This window comes from Dermacentor variabilis, chromosome 2 (genome assembly GCF_050947875.1).
Source record: "Dermacentor variabilis isolate Ectoservices chromosome 2, ASM5094787v1, whole genome shotgun sequence".
NCBI lineage: Eukaryota > Metazoa > Arthropoda > Arachnida > Ixodida > Ixodidae > Dermacentor > Dermacentor variabilis.
Window position 1 is genome coordinate 223082216 of NC_134569.1, and position 17195 is coordinate 223099410.

Genomic DNA, 17195 nt, shown 5'->3' on the forward strand with positions numbered 1-17195 from the left:
GTCACTCTGTCCCAACAATGTGATGTCGAGTTTGCTATGCTGTCAGAACTTTGGAAAAGGAAGCTTCGAAAGCGCATTTTCTTTCGATGTCGGCTTTTTATTCAGACAAAAGCTATTTTTTCAGTATTGCTAATATTTCCGAGCATAATTTAACAGTCAGGAGTAGTATGACAAAAATGGAGAAAATGGGAAGAACATCAAGGAAACCGGTTAAGTTTTGTATTAACCAATTCAGGGGGGGTAATCATTAGTTCAATACAGCGATGTATCTTGTAGTTGTCCGGAGTCCGCTACTATATCCGTCGCTATGTGTACATTTAAGGGTTTCCATAAGACGCTAAATGTATTTTGGTTACTTATTGGTCACTATTATTTGTGCCTCAACATAATACATTTCATACACTGACCGCTGAGATATGCACAACACCGATGGCTTGTATTTATGTCGTGCTGCCCTGCTGCAGGTGGCGCTTCCTGCCGAGAGTGCTGAGGGGTGTATCACAGAGGCGGTTGGAGACGAGTCTCCTCGAACAGTCGGTATCCATGCCGGTGTGCATTGCTCCAACAGCTCTGCACAAATTGGTGAACGCGGAAGGAGAGGTAGCCACTGCCAAAGGTGATCACTCCGTTTCTGCGCAAACAACAGAGGCATGAACAATCAAGGCCTAAGCCATTCCCAGAGGTTTACATATTGTGCAGTAGACATTGTACACTGAAGAGTAAGTTGTGGCAATTTCAAATAAACGTTCAATGCGATAGTGCTTTAGAACTTCAAGGAGTGCAGATCATGCTGTGTGCCTTTCCTGTGTGTGACAAGCGTGTGTATGACACACCTCGACTAATTCTTGTACAGAAGAGACAAATAGAACTGAGGGAAAACAAGAAAGGAATATTAACTAAGACAAGCAACACCCCATTATGGATTATAGGCAATAGGAAGAGGGGGTATGATGAAGGAAAAAAAAGAAAAGAAACACAAAGGCTGTAGAGTGCGCATAAATTGAAATTTCATCAACGAAAAGGCTCTCGAAGGCTGACCTATAAGCTCAACAGTCTCAAAAGTAGCCAACGATGAAATGATGACTCTCTGTATGAGCGTCCTTTGTTACAATTACCACGTTACGCTCTGGCAGTATACCAATGTCTGGCCTCTGCAGCCATATGCATCCGCGTCGACCGTTCACGTCATGGTAGCCTAAATGAAAGACGTTGGATTTAATGGCTCTGCCACCGCGGAGAACGATGTAAGAAATAAGAGAGCTGAATCTGCCCGCGGTCAATATCTATTCATGGGCAGTCGACTGAAATCCAACTGCTTATTCCCTTTGCGGAATGAGGATCAAAAGACTTCAGACAATGTGGTGAGGCAAACGCACCACGTCGTCGGTGGGGCAGTTCCCACTGAGGTAGGCTGTTTTCTAGCAGCTATTCAAAAGTTATGCATTGTCCCTCCTCTCTTTGCGGTAGCTTGTCGAGCATAATGAACGGGGAACTCATGTGTTCCTCGTGAAATTAAATTATTATAATTTCAAGGATGGCCTTACAGTCAAAGAGAAGCGTTTGTTGTCGAGACGGCTGCTGTTAAAAAATAACACATATAATGTAGTAAGTTCTGCTGTGGTCAGGTACGTAAAGCAAGTGTAAAAATTGCGCATTTCTGAAAATCAGTCAATTTTGTTTAGCTCCTGGGCATGACTTACGATGGGATCCTTGAATTTCAACAATTTTATGGGACAGAACAGAGAATAGCAAATCAAGGTCGTAGTTCTAGCGACCCAAATCTGCTTTCTTTCGCTAGCTTCTCAAAGCTTGCGCATACCTGAAGCCCAGTGTTAGTCACAATAACACAAGCAATGCAAAGCTCAGACTTTCATACGTTCAGTATAAAACGCAGGCAGCCCTCTACATTTGCTGCTTTATTTGCCTGGTTTGCTAGGGGGAAACTAATCGATTAAAGAAAAAGTTCACTATTATTACTCCTGCATCTTCGTTCATAGTGGTAGCTCGAGCGCCTTTGAGAGCCATTCAGCAGATATATGGGTAAAAAGTATTATCGTTCACTTATCCCGCTAGACTTCATGCCACTGCAACCTTCAGCTAACTGAAGCAGCTTCAACCTCTCTTGTAGCTTTGAGATGTGTCACGAGCGACCGAATAACAAATTTGAAGTGGTAGATGTGATCGCATAAAATGGAATTGGTGGTGTTTTGATCAACATCGTGTCTTCGAGGCGAATACGAAGTTGAATATGTAAAGAAGCCTAGAACAAAGCATGCAATCAATACACAGGAACAAACAAGCATGCATTCTCGGCAGCTCTACTAGATGGCGCAGCGCATCCGGAAATAAGCGTAAGAAGAACCCGGCGCCCGCATGACAAGTTTGGAGCCAATGGTGACGATGATAGTTTTGTGTTAACGCACGAACACGATCCTGCGGGAAGTAGCGCTTGAGCGCTTCGCTCTAATATTCAATTCTAAGCCATGCACGGTCTTAGCAGTGGTGCCAGTAATGGGCAAAGCGTATATAGAGAGAAAGGATCGAGGTTCCATATACGCCTGATACATGTCGCGTTCCCGCGGTGACGGAATGGTGTATCGCTACACTACTCCAATGCTGACACTGTTAACATTGACATTCATCTTTCGGTAGGTTCTCCATATATCTTGTTCTTTTTTTCAGTAAAGGTTCGTGTAGAACACGGTGAAATAATAGACAGGTGTCTCAATGGCCCCTTCTGCCTGCAGAACGAGAGATTGTTCGAGCCTCCTTTCTTCGCTGGCAGGAGCTCTGCAGTGCTGGGGTCGACAGTGGCGAGACCACAAGGAAAGGATGCGCACGATAACAATGCTCACAATAACGTTTAACAAAGTTTAATCACAGAAATGGCTGTCTGTTTGAATAAAGACAGGTAAGAATTGGGTAAAATAACAAAAAAAGGTTGGTCACGCAACCCACCACGCCGTTGGAAAGGGGCCGCTCATAGCATATTAATGTGACACTAATAGCTCTTGGTGGTACTATTACTCTTTCTCGTGCTACTTCCGATGAAAAATATAATGTGCAATTAGAAACCTCCTACAGAACTCGCTCTTGGATCTTGCTTTGCAGTTTCCTTATTCGTCTTCGAACCACATCCCAGTTGGTGCCTTTCAGCAAGTTTTTTGCCTTTGCTTACATAGATTTGCTTCTGTTGTGTACCACGTAAGAATGTCTGCACCGTAGCCTTGACTTTGAGTTAGCATACAGGCAGTGATAGAGACGTACTGAGTGGTCGACGCTGTGCTCACATTTTTGTTTGGACGTACGAGAACGTTCGAATTTCCTGATTGGATAGTACCGATATTATTTAGGCCATATTTTCGCCACTAAGTATTTTCTTGCCGTTATTCTAGCTATCATTTGCATCATGCAGACATTAATATATCGTCTGTTAGGAAATGTTTCTACAGTCCAGTTCTTGTGTTTTTTTTTCATTTTCGCCCCAGCGTGCCACGCTAGCATTCAGCAGACTAGGTGGACACTACTCGGCGTTAATGAAAGATTACAATAGGCAAACTTGCAAGATACTCTAGATTAGAAGAACCACGATTAAATCTGTGTGGTTGTCAGCAATGTGCGTGGTTAGCATGAATGCTAGCCGCGCACATTGCTGTACTCGGCAAGCCGCGGTTCCTTGTTCTGTGTGCAGAGCTTCAAAAATGATGCACCTGCTCTTTCAATCCTCCAGTGCATGCATTTCGAGCAATCCATGCAATTTAATAATTTGAGTATGTACCGTGCACCTCGTGTGCGCACTCTCACTCTTCTTCGTTGCAAGTTCCTCAGTTAAAGTAGTTCAAGTACCGTGTCAATAAGAATGCGAGGCGCAATTAAAATTGCCGATTCGCACGTGCAACCATTAATCCTTCAGGAAGCTGCCTTTGTGTGCTTCGTCCTGCGTGTGACCATAAAGCCGTATCGGAAAGCCCTAAAACCATGGCCTAGTATTTCCAGACAATATGTTTTGTGGCTCCCCAGTAAAGACATGAACTCGTGTTCAAGATGAACAGGCACTTACGCTTTGTTTCTTTGTGGTCAACATTTTCGTTTTCTCGAAGTTTTCTCGAAGTGTTCTCGAAACCCCTTTTTATACACGCTTGCGGCGATCGCGCCATTGAATTCTATCCCATCATGCTGAACAATGACTGCTCCTATCCTGCACCATCCCTAGTGTGAGAGGCGTGAAGTACGAACAAAGAAAGAACCGATTTCCATGCGTCTGTGTATTCATACACCTGTATACTCTTCCATCGTGATTCAGAGTCAATTCTGCGTCTTGTGTGATCCCCTTTATATTCGTATTTGTGTTTCTAGACTAAGAAGAATAATGGAACTCGTCTTACTCATCTCTTGCATTAGACACCATAGGCATGTAAGATGCAATCTTTCTGAAATTGATTAAAATGCAGTTGCTTTCAAGCAGCCTTTCGTTTTCGTTGATCACGCGTGCACTCTCAATCGCGCCATGGACTGAAAGATCCGTCTTTTTGGAACTCAAATTAATAGCAGCCTTACTATATGAATGCTTCAACACTGCACAGAGGCTTATAGCTCTAGTACCCTCTTGCACATTTGTGAGGAAAAGCATTCTTTTGAAATTTGTCATAATTCAGAAACGTGCCACATTTTTATCGGAAATAAAAGGAAGCGAAATCAATCCAAAAATAACTGAAATTTCGTCCTGTATTTAGCGTGCTCTAAAGTATCCCACGAGCAGGTAGTGAAAGAAGAACTGAAAGAAAGTGAGACCTATCACTGATTGAGGCTGGCTACGAACAAACGTAGCAACGTTTGCATTTAGGCAAGAAAGATTATTATCAAGAGTCCACTCTCAATTGATTTTCACTTAAATCTATACTGAAACCCCAAGACACATGGTGAACATCATTGTCCCGGGTCAGTTCCATAGCTTTTCTGCTAAAAGCTAATGCTGCGTCTAGCCATCCGCCATCCGGTCTTCCTGCTGGGAAATATAAGTCAACTAAAGAAAAAAGGGCAGCCATATAGGATGGCCATGTCTAATGACAAAATTTCCCACTCATTAGACATACATTGCAATGGTATCACGGCGTTGTGACTAAATTTAGTTGAAACCAAGTTAGCAAGATCCCCAGCACTGGCAGGTCAATGAAAACCCAAAAGAAAAAATGGCCATTTAAAACCCAGGTTTGCTGTAAATGAATTGTCTGGGGAAAAGTGAGAACAAATATATGATTAATGTGCAGTACCGAGAAACAATCGAACGGCACGTTGGCGTTCGCCAGTAGTTGCTCACTTAGTTTTTGTTTTCCTGAGACCCCTGTATCGTGTTTGGATCACTGTAATGAAATTCATTTAGCCTAGCAGGACTCTTTGACTAACTATTAGGCATGGTTTCGGATATCATTGGGATATTATAAGTGAGGTGATGACTGGTGAGCTTATACAGTGCTGACGAATGGCCATGGCCTCTGCTATAGAGGACTACCCTATAAAAAGCAGTTCGGAGTAGGATTCCTATTCAATAAGGGCATAGCGGGAAGCATTAACGCATTCTACAGCATTAACGAGAGGGTAGCAGGAGTCGTAATAAAGCTGGGGCGCTATAACGTAAAACTATTCCAAACTTTTCTATTACAATTCTGCAATCAGCCCCCCATGATTGGTGAAAAACTTTTTTGGACCACCCGCACTTCACGTGTCTGTCACGCAACGTCACGAAAACCGCAATAGCTCCCCATCTGATATGACGTGTACCACTGATTATGCATAATTTGACCTAACAAAACAAAAATAGTTATTTCTGATTCGACGCCGTTTTGCCATTAGCCCTCGGCTATTGGCCAAAAGTTTTCGGGCTGCACCCTCTTCCCCTGCCTCTCACGGGACGTCACAAAACCGCAAAAGCTTACCGCGTCAAAGTGAAGCGTACGCGTTAAAGATTCATTAATATGCCGAACAAAACTGGATTTTCTTCTGAATAGCCGCAGGCTGCCCCGTTCCGAATGGAATAAAAGATGGCTGCCGCCGATCGCTCCGACACTGGCTACTCGCCCCTGCCGAAGAGCATGGGTTTATTTGCGTGTAATAAAACTTTTTCGTGGCCGTGTAACGTTTTCGAGAAGTGTCGGCACGTTTACGACCTCGTTCTGCCAACTCAGGTTTGCTGAGGATCCGTTTTAGCGTCATTCTTAAGCTTCCGTTACATGCCGCCGCGATTCTCGAAGAGCTACCGCAAGTTAAGCAAGAGAAAGCGGACCAATCGTAGACGCCGGCACCACCCTCTTCATCCGGTTATCGATATTCAGTGCAGTGGCTCGGCCCCATCGAATCCCTCTCCGATTGAGCATGCTCCTCGCCTCTTGTGAACTAATTAGATAAGACAAGCCGCTCAGTGCAGGCAATGTTATTCGTTTTTCAAGCAAACAAAAGTGACCTCCTATGAACGAGGGGAACATTTGATTGGTTTGTTCAGAAAACGCTTGGAGTGACCGCCCGATACTTGCGTCGACGGTTACGCAAATTTGACGTAAGGAGATTGGAATAAAAACATATTGGAATAGTTTTACGTTACACGGTCCCTGAATAGGAGGTATAGAATAAAGGTAGTACGAACCTACGCTGCTGCAACCTCCAGTCACGATGATGAAGAAATGTAACAGTTTTATGAAGTTGTTGAATTAGCGATGCGAAAAATGCAAACTCAGTAAACTGTAGTCATGGACAACTTCAATGCAAATGTGGAGAGAAACCAGGCTGGTGAAAAAACAATTGGCAACTACGGCGTGGATCCTAGGAACACTCGAGAAGCGATGTTGGTAGGATTCGCGGAGATGAATAAGCAGCGAATAATGAACACATTCTTCAGGAAGTGTCGGAACAAAAAGTGGACTTGGAAAAGCCTTAATGGCGAACAAGAAACGAAATTGATTTCCTTCTTTCTGCCGATCCCAGCATAGTGCAGGATGTAGAAGTGTTAGATAGGATAAAGTACAGTGATCATAGGTTAATTAGGGCTAGGATTCACCTAATTTGGAGAAAGAGTAAAATCGGTCAAGAAGGAACAGGCCAACCTAGACACGCTAAGGGTAAAAGCAGACCAATTCGGCTTGGCACAGGCAAGCAAACATGCAACTTAAGAACAGAGAGATGAAGATGACATAGAGGCAATAGATGATACCGTAACTAAGCTGGCTTCAGAAGCAGCAACTGAAGCGGGAGGTGAGGCACCGAGGCAACCAGTAGGTAAGCTCTCCCATATAGCAAAAGACCTCATAAAGAAACGACCAAGAATGAAAGTGTCAAGCTCAAGAGATCAGATAGATTTTGCGGAACTGTCAAAACTGATCAACAAGGAGAAAATAAGGGATATTAGAAATTATAACTTCAGAAAGACTGAGAAAGCCGTAAAAATGTGGATTCACACTGAAAACAATCAGAAGAAAACAAGGCATCGGAGAAACCAAGATGTATGCACTGAAAGATAGGCAAGGTAATATCATCAGAAATCTCGAAGATATAGTAAAACCAGCGGAAAAATTCTATAGTGACCTGTACAGTACCCAAACAAGCCACGATACTTACATTCGAAGTAGTAGTGAACAGGTTACAGAGGCTCCTTGTATAACTAGCAATGAAGGTAGAAGGGCCTTGTAAGACTTCAAACAGGGAAAAGTGGCAGGAGAAGGTGGACACCAGTCCATTTAATCAAAGATAGTGGAGACATAATGCTTGGAAAACTAGCAGCCCTTTATACGAACTGTCTATCAAATTCAAGGGTCCCAGATATCTGGCAGAATGTCAACATTATAGTTATCTACAAAAGTGGAGGCGTTAAACAATTGAAAAATTATTGGCCCAATAGTTTACTTCCAATTTTATATGAAACATTAACCAAGATAACTTCTAATCGAATAAGGGCAACGCTTGACTTCAGTCAAGCAAGAGAACAGGCTGGCTTCTGGACGGGAGACTCTGCAGTGGATCATACCCATGTCATCAACCAGGTGATCGAGAAACCCGCATACAATCAGCCTCTCTATATGGCTTTCATTGATTTCGAAAAGGCATTTGATTCAGTCGAGATACCAGCAGTCATATAGGCATTGCATAATTACAGAGTACAATACGCTTACATAAAGATCTTGGAAAGTATCTAAAGAGATTCCACAGTTGCCTTAATTCTCGAGAAAAAAAGTAGTAAGATATCTATAAAGAAAGGGGTCTGACAAGGAGGCAGAATTTCTCCAATGCTATTCACTGCATTCTTGGAAGAAGTATTTAAGCTATTAAACTAGGAAGGCTGAGGATCGAGTAAGGATCAACGGTGCATATTTTCGCAACTTTCTATTTGCAGATGACATTGTCCTATTCAGCAATACTGGATAAGAGTTACAACGAATAACTGAGGACCTTAACAGCGAGAGTGTAAGAGTGGGGTTGAAGTATAATATGCAGAAGACAAAGACAACTATCAATAGCCGGGCAAGGAAACAACAGTTCAGGATCGCCAGTCAGGCTCTAGGGTTTGTGAAGGAGTACGTTTACCTAGGTCAATTACTCACAGGGGACCCTGATCATGAGAAGGAAATTTACAGAAGAATAAAAATGGATTAGAGCGCATTCGGCAGACATTGTCAGATTAATTGGAAGCTTACCATCATCTTTAAAAACAATGGTACACAATAAATGGATTCTACTGGTGATGACATATGGGGAAAAAACTTAAAGACTGACTAGGAAGCTCGAAAAGAAGTTATGGACCGCGCAAAGAGCGATGGAACGAAGACATTTAGGCATAACGTTAAGAGACAGGAAGAGAGCGGTGTGGATCAGAGAGCAAACGGGGATAACCGATATTCTAACTGAAATTAATAGAAAGAAATGGAGCTGGGAAGGTCATGTAATGCGTAGGTTAGATACCCGGTGGACCATTAGGGTTACAGAATGGGTACCAAGAGAAGGAAAGTGCAGTCGAGGATGGCAGAAGACTACGTGGGGTGAGAAATTCGCAGGCGCTAGCTGGAATCGGTTGCCGCAGGACAGGGGCAATTGGAGATCGCAGGTAGAGACCTTCGTCCTGCAGTGGACATAAAAACGGCTGATGATGATGGTGATAATGATAATAAACAGTTGCCGCTGAAATAGGAATAACGTCCACTTTCGTATTCTTGCCTACAAAAGCTTGCGAAGTAAATGCACCATCAATGCTCTTCAATTGCGGCCAATAAGGCTACCAGAGCTTAAGCTTTGCTCGCGTCATGTGTGCTGTTTCTTTTCTTACGTATACGCAGCTTGCGCTCGTGTGGGGACCGTGATGGTACTCAGCATCTTCAGCACAGTGAGCATGGAGGAGGTGCGGAAGGCGGCTCCGAACTGCTCCTTATGGCTGCAGGTAATTGTTTTCTTTAGCGGCAACAGCATGGAGCTTTTTACAACGTCCCACTAAAATCTGCTGTGATAACTGGCGCAGTTAAGGGAAAGTGGAACATTTATTACAGTGGACTCCGCATAAGCGAAACTTGCTTAAATGGAAATGCTGCTTAAGCAGAGCAATTGTATGGACTTTGGTTGGCCACCCATATACACAATGTTAGGAAACTCGGCTTAAACGCAAGTAATCTTTTTATTAACACCGGTGTAAACTGAACTTTAAATAAAACTGCCAGCTACCTAACTAGAGTACTGAGCAGGAAAACATCCGACAAACTTGTCAAATGGCGATGCTATTAAAAGCGAAGAAAATGCAATCTACCAGAAATTTGCGTAATAGTTACTTCCAATGAACAATGTCGAAGTTGCGACTGTTTTTTCCATGAGGACTTCGCTAAAGAAACCAATTATCTCCGAGAAGGAAGGGAGCACTACTTAAGTAAGTAGGGCCCTACATTAGGCTGACACTGCAGGTTCGTTCATACCGCCCGAGATAGAAAATCTCAGACGATTCTCTTGTTACCTGCTATGGGGAGTGGGTCGACAGTATCGGTGAAGTTCATGCCGAATACACTGACATTACCATTCAAGTGCGCGGTACCGTTTCTGACTAGACAGGAAGAGATGGGGATGATAGTCTGCAGCTCTATTTCGTATGCGACAACTGCGCAGAATTATTTAGAATTGTTCCGCTCGTCAACACCACCTTGCGTAAAAGGGGCTACGCTATTAGAAGGAGAGCGCAGTAAGCTCAATTTTTTTTCTCACCACAGCAGTTCCAGACCATTTCGACGCTTTTCGAGTAGAACTGATGCTGATATTTTCTTGCTTCGCTTAAGTGAAATTTCTGATAAAGAGAACACAATTTTAGTCCCTTCGTGAGTTGTTTAAGCAGAGTGTATTGCACTTGAGTGATCCGCATACCATGATGGGACAGGTGTAACTTCACATGATTTTGGACATGATTTGTCAAGTTCCACTAAGGTGACGTGGCCTATTAGGTATTATGTCCTTACTTTCAAACCAGCGTGGTTCTCCGATTTACTGTTCCTATACCTCTTACACATTGGGCTTCTCTGAAAGCTTTACGGACGGCTCAATTCATTATAAAGAGAAGCCTCAACTTTCCCCCAAAGTATAACCTTAACGGATTATTACGTTTACTTGCAAATTTTTTCCGTCTACGCTGGAATATTTTAATACCCGTCGCACTCCCTATTTGCAAGTGCATGTCAGCAGCCATGTGCGCGCCGGAAAAAATATGTGCCATCCAATAAAGAGCTTCTTTCTATCTTTTGAAGTAGCAGTTTAGGGCGAATAAAACCACGCAGACAAGGAAGACAGACAAAGACAAGCGCTTGTCTTTGTCTGTCTTCCTTGCGTCCCTGCTTTTATTCGCGCTAAACTACTACTTCAAATATGGACGACCAACTAGCCCAACAGTCAACTCTTCTTTCTATCTCTTACAGGGCATAAAAAGTATCATGTATAGACACGTGTACTTTATCAGTTTTCTAGGGATTGCATTTCACCCACTAACAACTTTATCACTCATCGCTCATCAGTTATCACTCATCGCTAGAGACGCCTACATGATTTGGAAGTTGCTCGAAGGTTATCGCTGATTCTATCTGTTGCGTGTGTTTTCGCCGGACCTTGCGTACTCAGCCTGCACGCACGACACGAATCATGCGGTATTTTCTGGAAGGCACGCAGGCAACCTTCGACGAGTCATGTATAAAACCGGACGTGCTTGACGATTTTTTCTCGATCGCCGGCTGTGCTCGCCACTATTGTTGTGCCTGACTGCAGCTTGTTTCTGCGCGCAGATTCACCCAATAAAGAGTTACTTTCGTGATTCACACTTTTCATTTCTGTGTTTTTTTACCGTGACTACAACGTGACATCTGGTGGAAGTGTTTTGCATTCATGTACCAAACGTCCACGCGAAGCCGTGGCCCAAGCCCGAACCGCGAAGACACCAACGTCGCCACGGACTATCGTGCTGCAATAGCCCAGGGAGCCACCTGCCTTCCGCGGATCATCGTTTAAAGACACGGAAAACTGGCGGGAAACATACGAAAGGGTCACTCCATTCAAGAAGTGGGACTCCGACAACCAGCTGCGGCATGTATTCTCCGCCTCGGAAGACACCTTCAGGACGTGGTTCGAGAACCCTGAGTCCACCCTGACAGCGTGGGAACTCTACCATAGCACTGCCTTGAAGACCTTCACGTTGTGCGCAAACGGAGGGCGGAAGCGATACTGTAATCTCGTGCGCAGGTCCGAAAAGAAAAAATTGGGATCTACATGGAAAAGAGCGACACGCCGATCCGGACACGAAGCTATAAGACAAGTCCACGAAATGCGGCACGACGGCGTCATCCAACTGTAGAAAAGCCCCTGGGTGTCTCCTGTAGTCTTGGTTTCCTGCCCCGGTGGCCTGAGCCAGGCTGGCACCCTCGCAGGTGCTTTATTCAATAATCTTTTTTGCCGTCCGTTCGTTCCCTTTCCTGAAAAACTCTATATAGGTTTTCAAAACAAATGATGGGAAAAAATGCAGCAGATCCAACGAGTTGGCACCTACATACAGCAAACTTTTTTATCAGTGTACAGAGTGCAGAGTTCTGTTGGAAATTGAGTGGAATTGTATTTTTTGAATCTCAGCGCAAAGTGACACGGAAGGCTTTACTCAGACCTTCTAGAGAGGCTAATGCAATGCCTCCGCCGCTGCCGCGAATGCGTGAAGTGGAGCTTTCCGGTTTGTTTTCTTTCTTTCCCCGTGCCCTCCCGGCGAAGCCGTGCTGATGGTGATTACCCATTAGCATCCCCTTTGAAACGACGAGGGGTGGCGACAACTCATTCCCTAGCCTGCTTGAGTTACTGAGGTAGTTATTAAAGCTTTTCCTTCCAGCATTCCTGTATACATGTCTTTTATCTTCTCTATCTACACTGCACCTCTGTTTTTTCTGTAATCGATCCTGCTGTATCAGTCGCTTCTCTGCTTTTTTTCTCAGCAATACTCTAAACGCCTCTTTCTAATCTCGACTGCGGACCAGTTGATACTTCGATGTACTTGAAATCCAAGTGCTCCTGGAAGTTGCACGTTACGTACTGGTCTGGCCGGGTGAATGCCTTTGCATTCCATTAAAATGTGCCGAATGACCTCCGCGTTTTTCCAGTGTAAGCTGTTATGAGCTCATTCCAACAGCCGTTTCGGGTGGCGATGGTGTCCGCTACCACCGCCTCCACCATGTGCATTGTAGTTATCGCCCCGAATGAGACAAAAAAAGCCAGTCTCCGCCGTAATCGAACCAGGCCCCGCCGCGTGGGAATAAGCTGCTCAACCCAGCGCTTGATGTTATGCAGCGGGAAAATGCTCTATAAACGCGTCTTAGCTCGCGAGGAGAAACACGATGTGACATGCGCGCCGCGTAGCGTCGATACGTGCATGTTTTGCATTACAGCTGCATATTATTACACCAGGTAGAACGCCATATGGCAGATGCACAGCGAGTGGTACGAGACAGTTATATAAGGTTTGAGGAAGAAAAAGAAGTTGAAGGGGATGCATAGAAGAATGCTAGGAAAAAATGTATACACATTGTGTACCTGTATGAAAGAAGCTGGCTAGGTGACTATACGGGATGCTATAGGGTTGACTGCAGGGTGAATAAAGAGGATGCCAATAAATCATCGTCAGCACCAGCAGCAGCCTCGTATCGTGCCAGTTGACTTCGGATGTGAGATGGGCGCCACGTAACGTCGACACGTGCACATTTCGCATTGCAGTTGCGTATTATAAACCAGGTAGAACGCCATGTAGCAGATGCAAAGGCAGCGGTACAAGGGAGTTAAAGAAGGTTTGAAGAAAAAGATGTATGTATGAAAAAGATGAAGATGTATAAATATTGATGTAATGAAAAACATGTATGCCATACCTGATTAGTTCAAGCAGGCTAGGTGGCTATGTTTCACCGTCCCGCTTAAAAGGGAATGCCACTAAATCATCATGGTCATTACCATCGTATTGTGCCATTTGACGTGCGTGCCTCGTAGCGTCGATGCGTTGCATTGCAGTTCCGTTATACTCCGCCAGCTGTCCCGACATGTAGCAGTTGCATGCAGCATCATGTAGCTGGACCTGGTCAACTCAAGTAGGCTAGGTTACTATTTGTCACCATCGCGTTTCGAAGGGGGAGCCAATAAACCATTGTTCGAAATGCGAAAACACCCGTGTGCTTAGATTTAGGTGCACGTTAAAGAACCCCAGGGGGTCGAAATTTCCGGAGACTTCCACTACGGCGTGCCTCATAATCAGAAAGTGGTTTGGGCACATAAAACCCCATAACAAAAACATTATTACCGCCATCAACAACAGCACCGTACTGTGTCACGGGTCAAGAGATATGACATGTGCGGCCCGTAGTCTAGATACCTATGTTTATTCTTCGGCGCCCGTTATGGCCCCTCCTCGCAAGGTGCAGAGCACTGCTGAAGAAGGAAATCGTAGAGCTACGCGCGCGGTTGCAACCAGGCAACATCGGGCTCAGCAGACCGCTGTGCAGAGAGCACAACGCCGCAGCACAGGCCCCGCCTCGCCGTCGACGCCGGGCGGACAATGCAGATCGTTCTCGTGCTAACGGTGCGAAGAGACTTAGCCGCGAAGACCACGTAGCGCGTGGTGCCGAAAATGGAGCTCCTACGTAGCCGCTGCTCCACCTTATGCTGTGACTGTGCTGCGAGTGCCGCGCAGGCCTGTGATTTCTTTCCCCGCATCCCACGTGTGCCTCATCTCATTGCGAATATTCGCTCGGGTATGTTTTTTTTTTCTTTAGACAACCAGTTAGAGCCGCAAATAGCGAGGAATTTCCATTTGCGTTATCCTACGTTATTTTACCTTCTAATTTCATTTTTATAATTCTTTTAGATATCCATGGTCTTTTTCGCTTGCATTGTTTGTATCCAAGTAACTGTCTCTGTTTCTCTCACCTCCTTTCTGATGACTCCTGGTTCTCTATTTGCACTTTCAATTACACCGTACTTGGTTGACCTCCTGCTAGATTCTGTGTCCACTCTTTTTAGGTGCAGATATTTGTGTACTTTAGCCGCCCAGTTATTTTGATCCATGCCCCTGAGTCTTTCTTCAAGACTAATTTTGCTCTGCGCGTCTACGATCTCGAACGACGCCCAGCCCACGTGCCCTTGCACTGCCTCATTTAGGTAGCTGTCCTCGGCTCCCAGAGCCAGCCGCTATTTGGTTAACTTCAAACCACGACAATATATCCGATTTTAGGAACAGAATGGCATTTTCAAGCGTCTTTCCAGATGTCGCGCACCGCCTCAAGCTTATTGCACCCCAATGTGCCCTATGTTTCATCATTGCTGCATTCCGCTTACCTTTACTTCAGGTTATCATAGTGGGTGTTTGAGGAAGTCTTTCCTTCGTTTATGTATGCGCCGAGGTATCTATATTTCTTGACTATAGGCACGACTTGCTGCTGAATTGACGCTAAGTAATTACTCGTGTCTTCATTAAAGGTCGTAATTCCCCATTTCTCTGCTAACTTGCAGGCCTAGCTATGTCGTTGCGCTGTCCGCTAGCAGCACTATATCATCCGCATACATCAGTGCGGGGACCTTCACTTTCCCCATTCGTCCATTACGCAGGTATGATAAATCAAACCCTAATTGACTGTTTCCCGGTTATCCATTGCGCTTAGCATAAAATGTCAACAACAATAGAGATAGAGGACATCCTTGCTTCAGTTCTTGGTGAATTCCCACCACTTCACACAATTTCGACCTTCCCGTACAATTTTTACTCCGTTGTCTCTATATATCTTCCTCAACAGCTCCACGAAATTGGCATCAATGCCTTCGTGCTTGACAATATCCCATAAAGTCTACATATCTACGTTGTCGTAGGTGCCCTTAGTATCTAGAAACGCTATCTATAAAGGTCTATTATGAGTTACTGAAAGCTCTATGAAATGAGTTAGAACAAAAATATATTCCAAACGCCTGCCTGGTCTAAACCTATTCACTATTTCCAACACTACATCCTTTCTCTCAGTCCCCAGCAGCTGCGAAGCAACTTACCACGGCAGCGGTCAGACCTGCGACGCGGTCTGAGGGTGTTAAGAATCCCTGGCTCCGGACAGGCCGCCATTGGAATATGAACCTGGCAACGTTTAACGCTAGAACACTATCTAGTGAGGCGAGCCTAGCCGTACTATTGGAGGAATTAGAGGGCAGTAAGTGGGATATAATACGGCTCAGTGAAATTAGGAGACCAAAAGAAGCATGTACAGTGCTAAAAAGCGGGCACGTCCTGTGCTACCGGGGCTTAGCGGAGAGACGAGAACTAGGAGTCGGATTCCTGATTAATAAGTATATAGCTGGTAACATGCAGGAATTCTATAGCATTAACAAGAGGGAGGCAGGTCTTGTTGTGAAACTTAATAAGAGGTACAAAATGAAGGTTGTACAGGTCTACGCCCCTACATCCATTCATGATGACCAGGAAGTCGAAAGCTTGTATGAAGACGTAGAATCGGTGATGGGTAAAGTCAAAACAAAATACACTATACTGATGGGCGACTTCAATGCCAAGGTAGGCAAGAAGCAGGATGAAGACAAGGCAGTGGGGAAATATGGCATAGACACTAGTAATAGCTGGGGAGAGTTATTAGTAGAGTTTGCGGAACAGAATAATATGCGGATAATTAATACCTTCTTCCGCAAGCGGGATAGACGAAAGTGGACGTGGAGGAGCCCGAACGACGAGGCTAGAAATGAAATAGACTTCATACTCTGCGCTAACCCTGACATCATACAAGATGTGGACGTGCTCAGCAAGGTGCGCTACAGTGACCATAGAATGGTAAGAACTCGAACTAGCCTAGAGCTGAGGAGGCAACGGAAGAAACTGGTACATAAGAAGCCGATGAATGAGTTCGCGGTAAGAGGGAAAATATAGGAATTCCAGATCAAGCTACAGAACAGGTATTCGGCTTTAACTCAGGAAGAGGACCTTAGTGTTGAAGCAATGAACGACAATCATGTGGGCATCATTAAGAAGTGTGCAATAGAAGTCGGTGGTAACTCCGCTAGACAGGATACCAGTAGGCTATCGTAGGAGACGAAAGATCTGATCAAGAAACGCCAATGTATAAAGCCTCTAACCCTACAGCTACAATAGAACTGGCAGAACTTTCGAAGTTAACCAACAAGCGTAAGACATCTGACATAAGGAAGTATAATATGGGTAGAATTGAACATGCTCTCAGGAACGGAGGAAGCCTAAAAGCACTGAAGAAGAAACTAGGAATTGGCAACAATCAGATGTATGCGTTAAGAGACAAAGCCGGCAATATCATTACTAATATGGATGAGATAGTTCAAGTGGCTGAGGAGTTCTATAGAGATTTATGCAGTACCAGTGGCACCCGCGACGATAATGGAAGAGAGAATAGTCTAGAGCAATTGGAAATTCCACAGGTAACGTCGGAAGAAGTAAAGAAAGACTTGGGAGCTATGCAAAGGGGGAAGGCATCCGGGGAGGATCAGGTAACAGCAGATTTGTTGAAGGATGGTGGGCAGATTGCTCTAGAGAAACTGGCCACCCTATATACGCAGTGCCTCTTGACTTCGAGCGTACGGGAATCTTGGAAAAACGCTAACATAATCCTAATCCATAAGAAAGACTTGAAAAATTATACACCGATCAGCTTACTGTC

General features: G+C 44.6%; 1 protein-coding gene across 1 annotated transcript in view; it reads left to right on the top strand.

Annotated features, from left to right (window-relative positions):
* Window positions 1-17195, top strand: part of LOC142570702 (2-Hydroxyacid oxidase 1-like) — a 147675-nt gene that overhangs the window by 27598 nt on the left and 102882 nt on the right. Inside the window, exons 3-4 of the mRNA XM_075679050.1 lie at window positions 465-616; window positions 9315-9415. Coding sequence (XP_075535165.1) covers window positions 465-616; window positions 9315-9415 — 253 coding nt within the window. The remainder of the gene's footprint in view (window positions 1-464; window positions 617-9314; window positions 9416-17195) is intronic.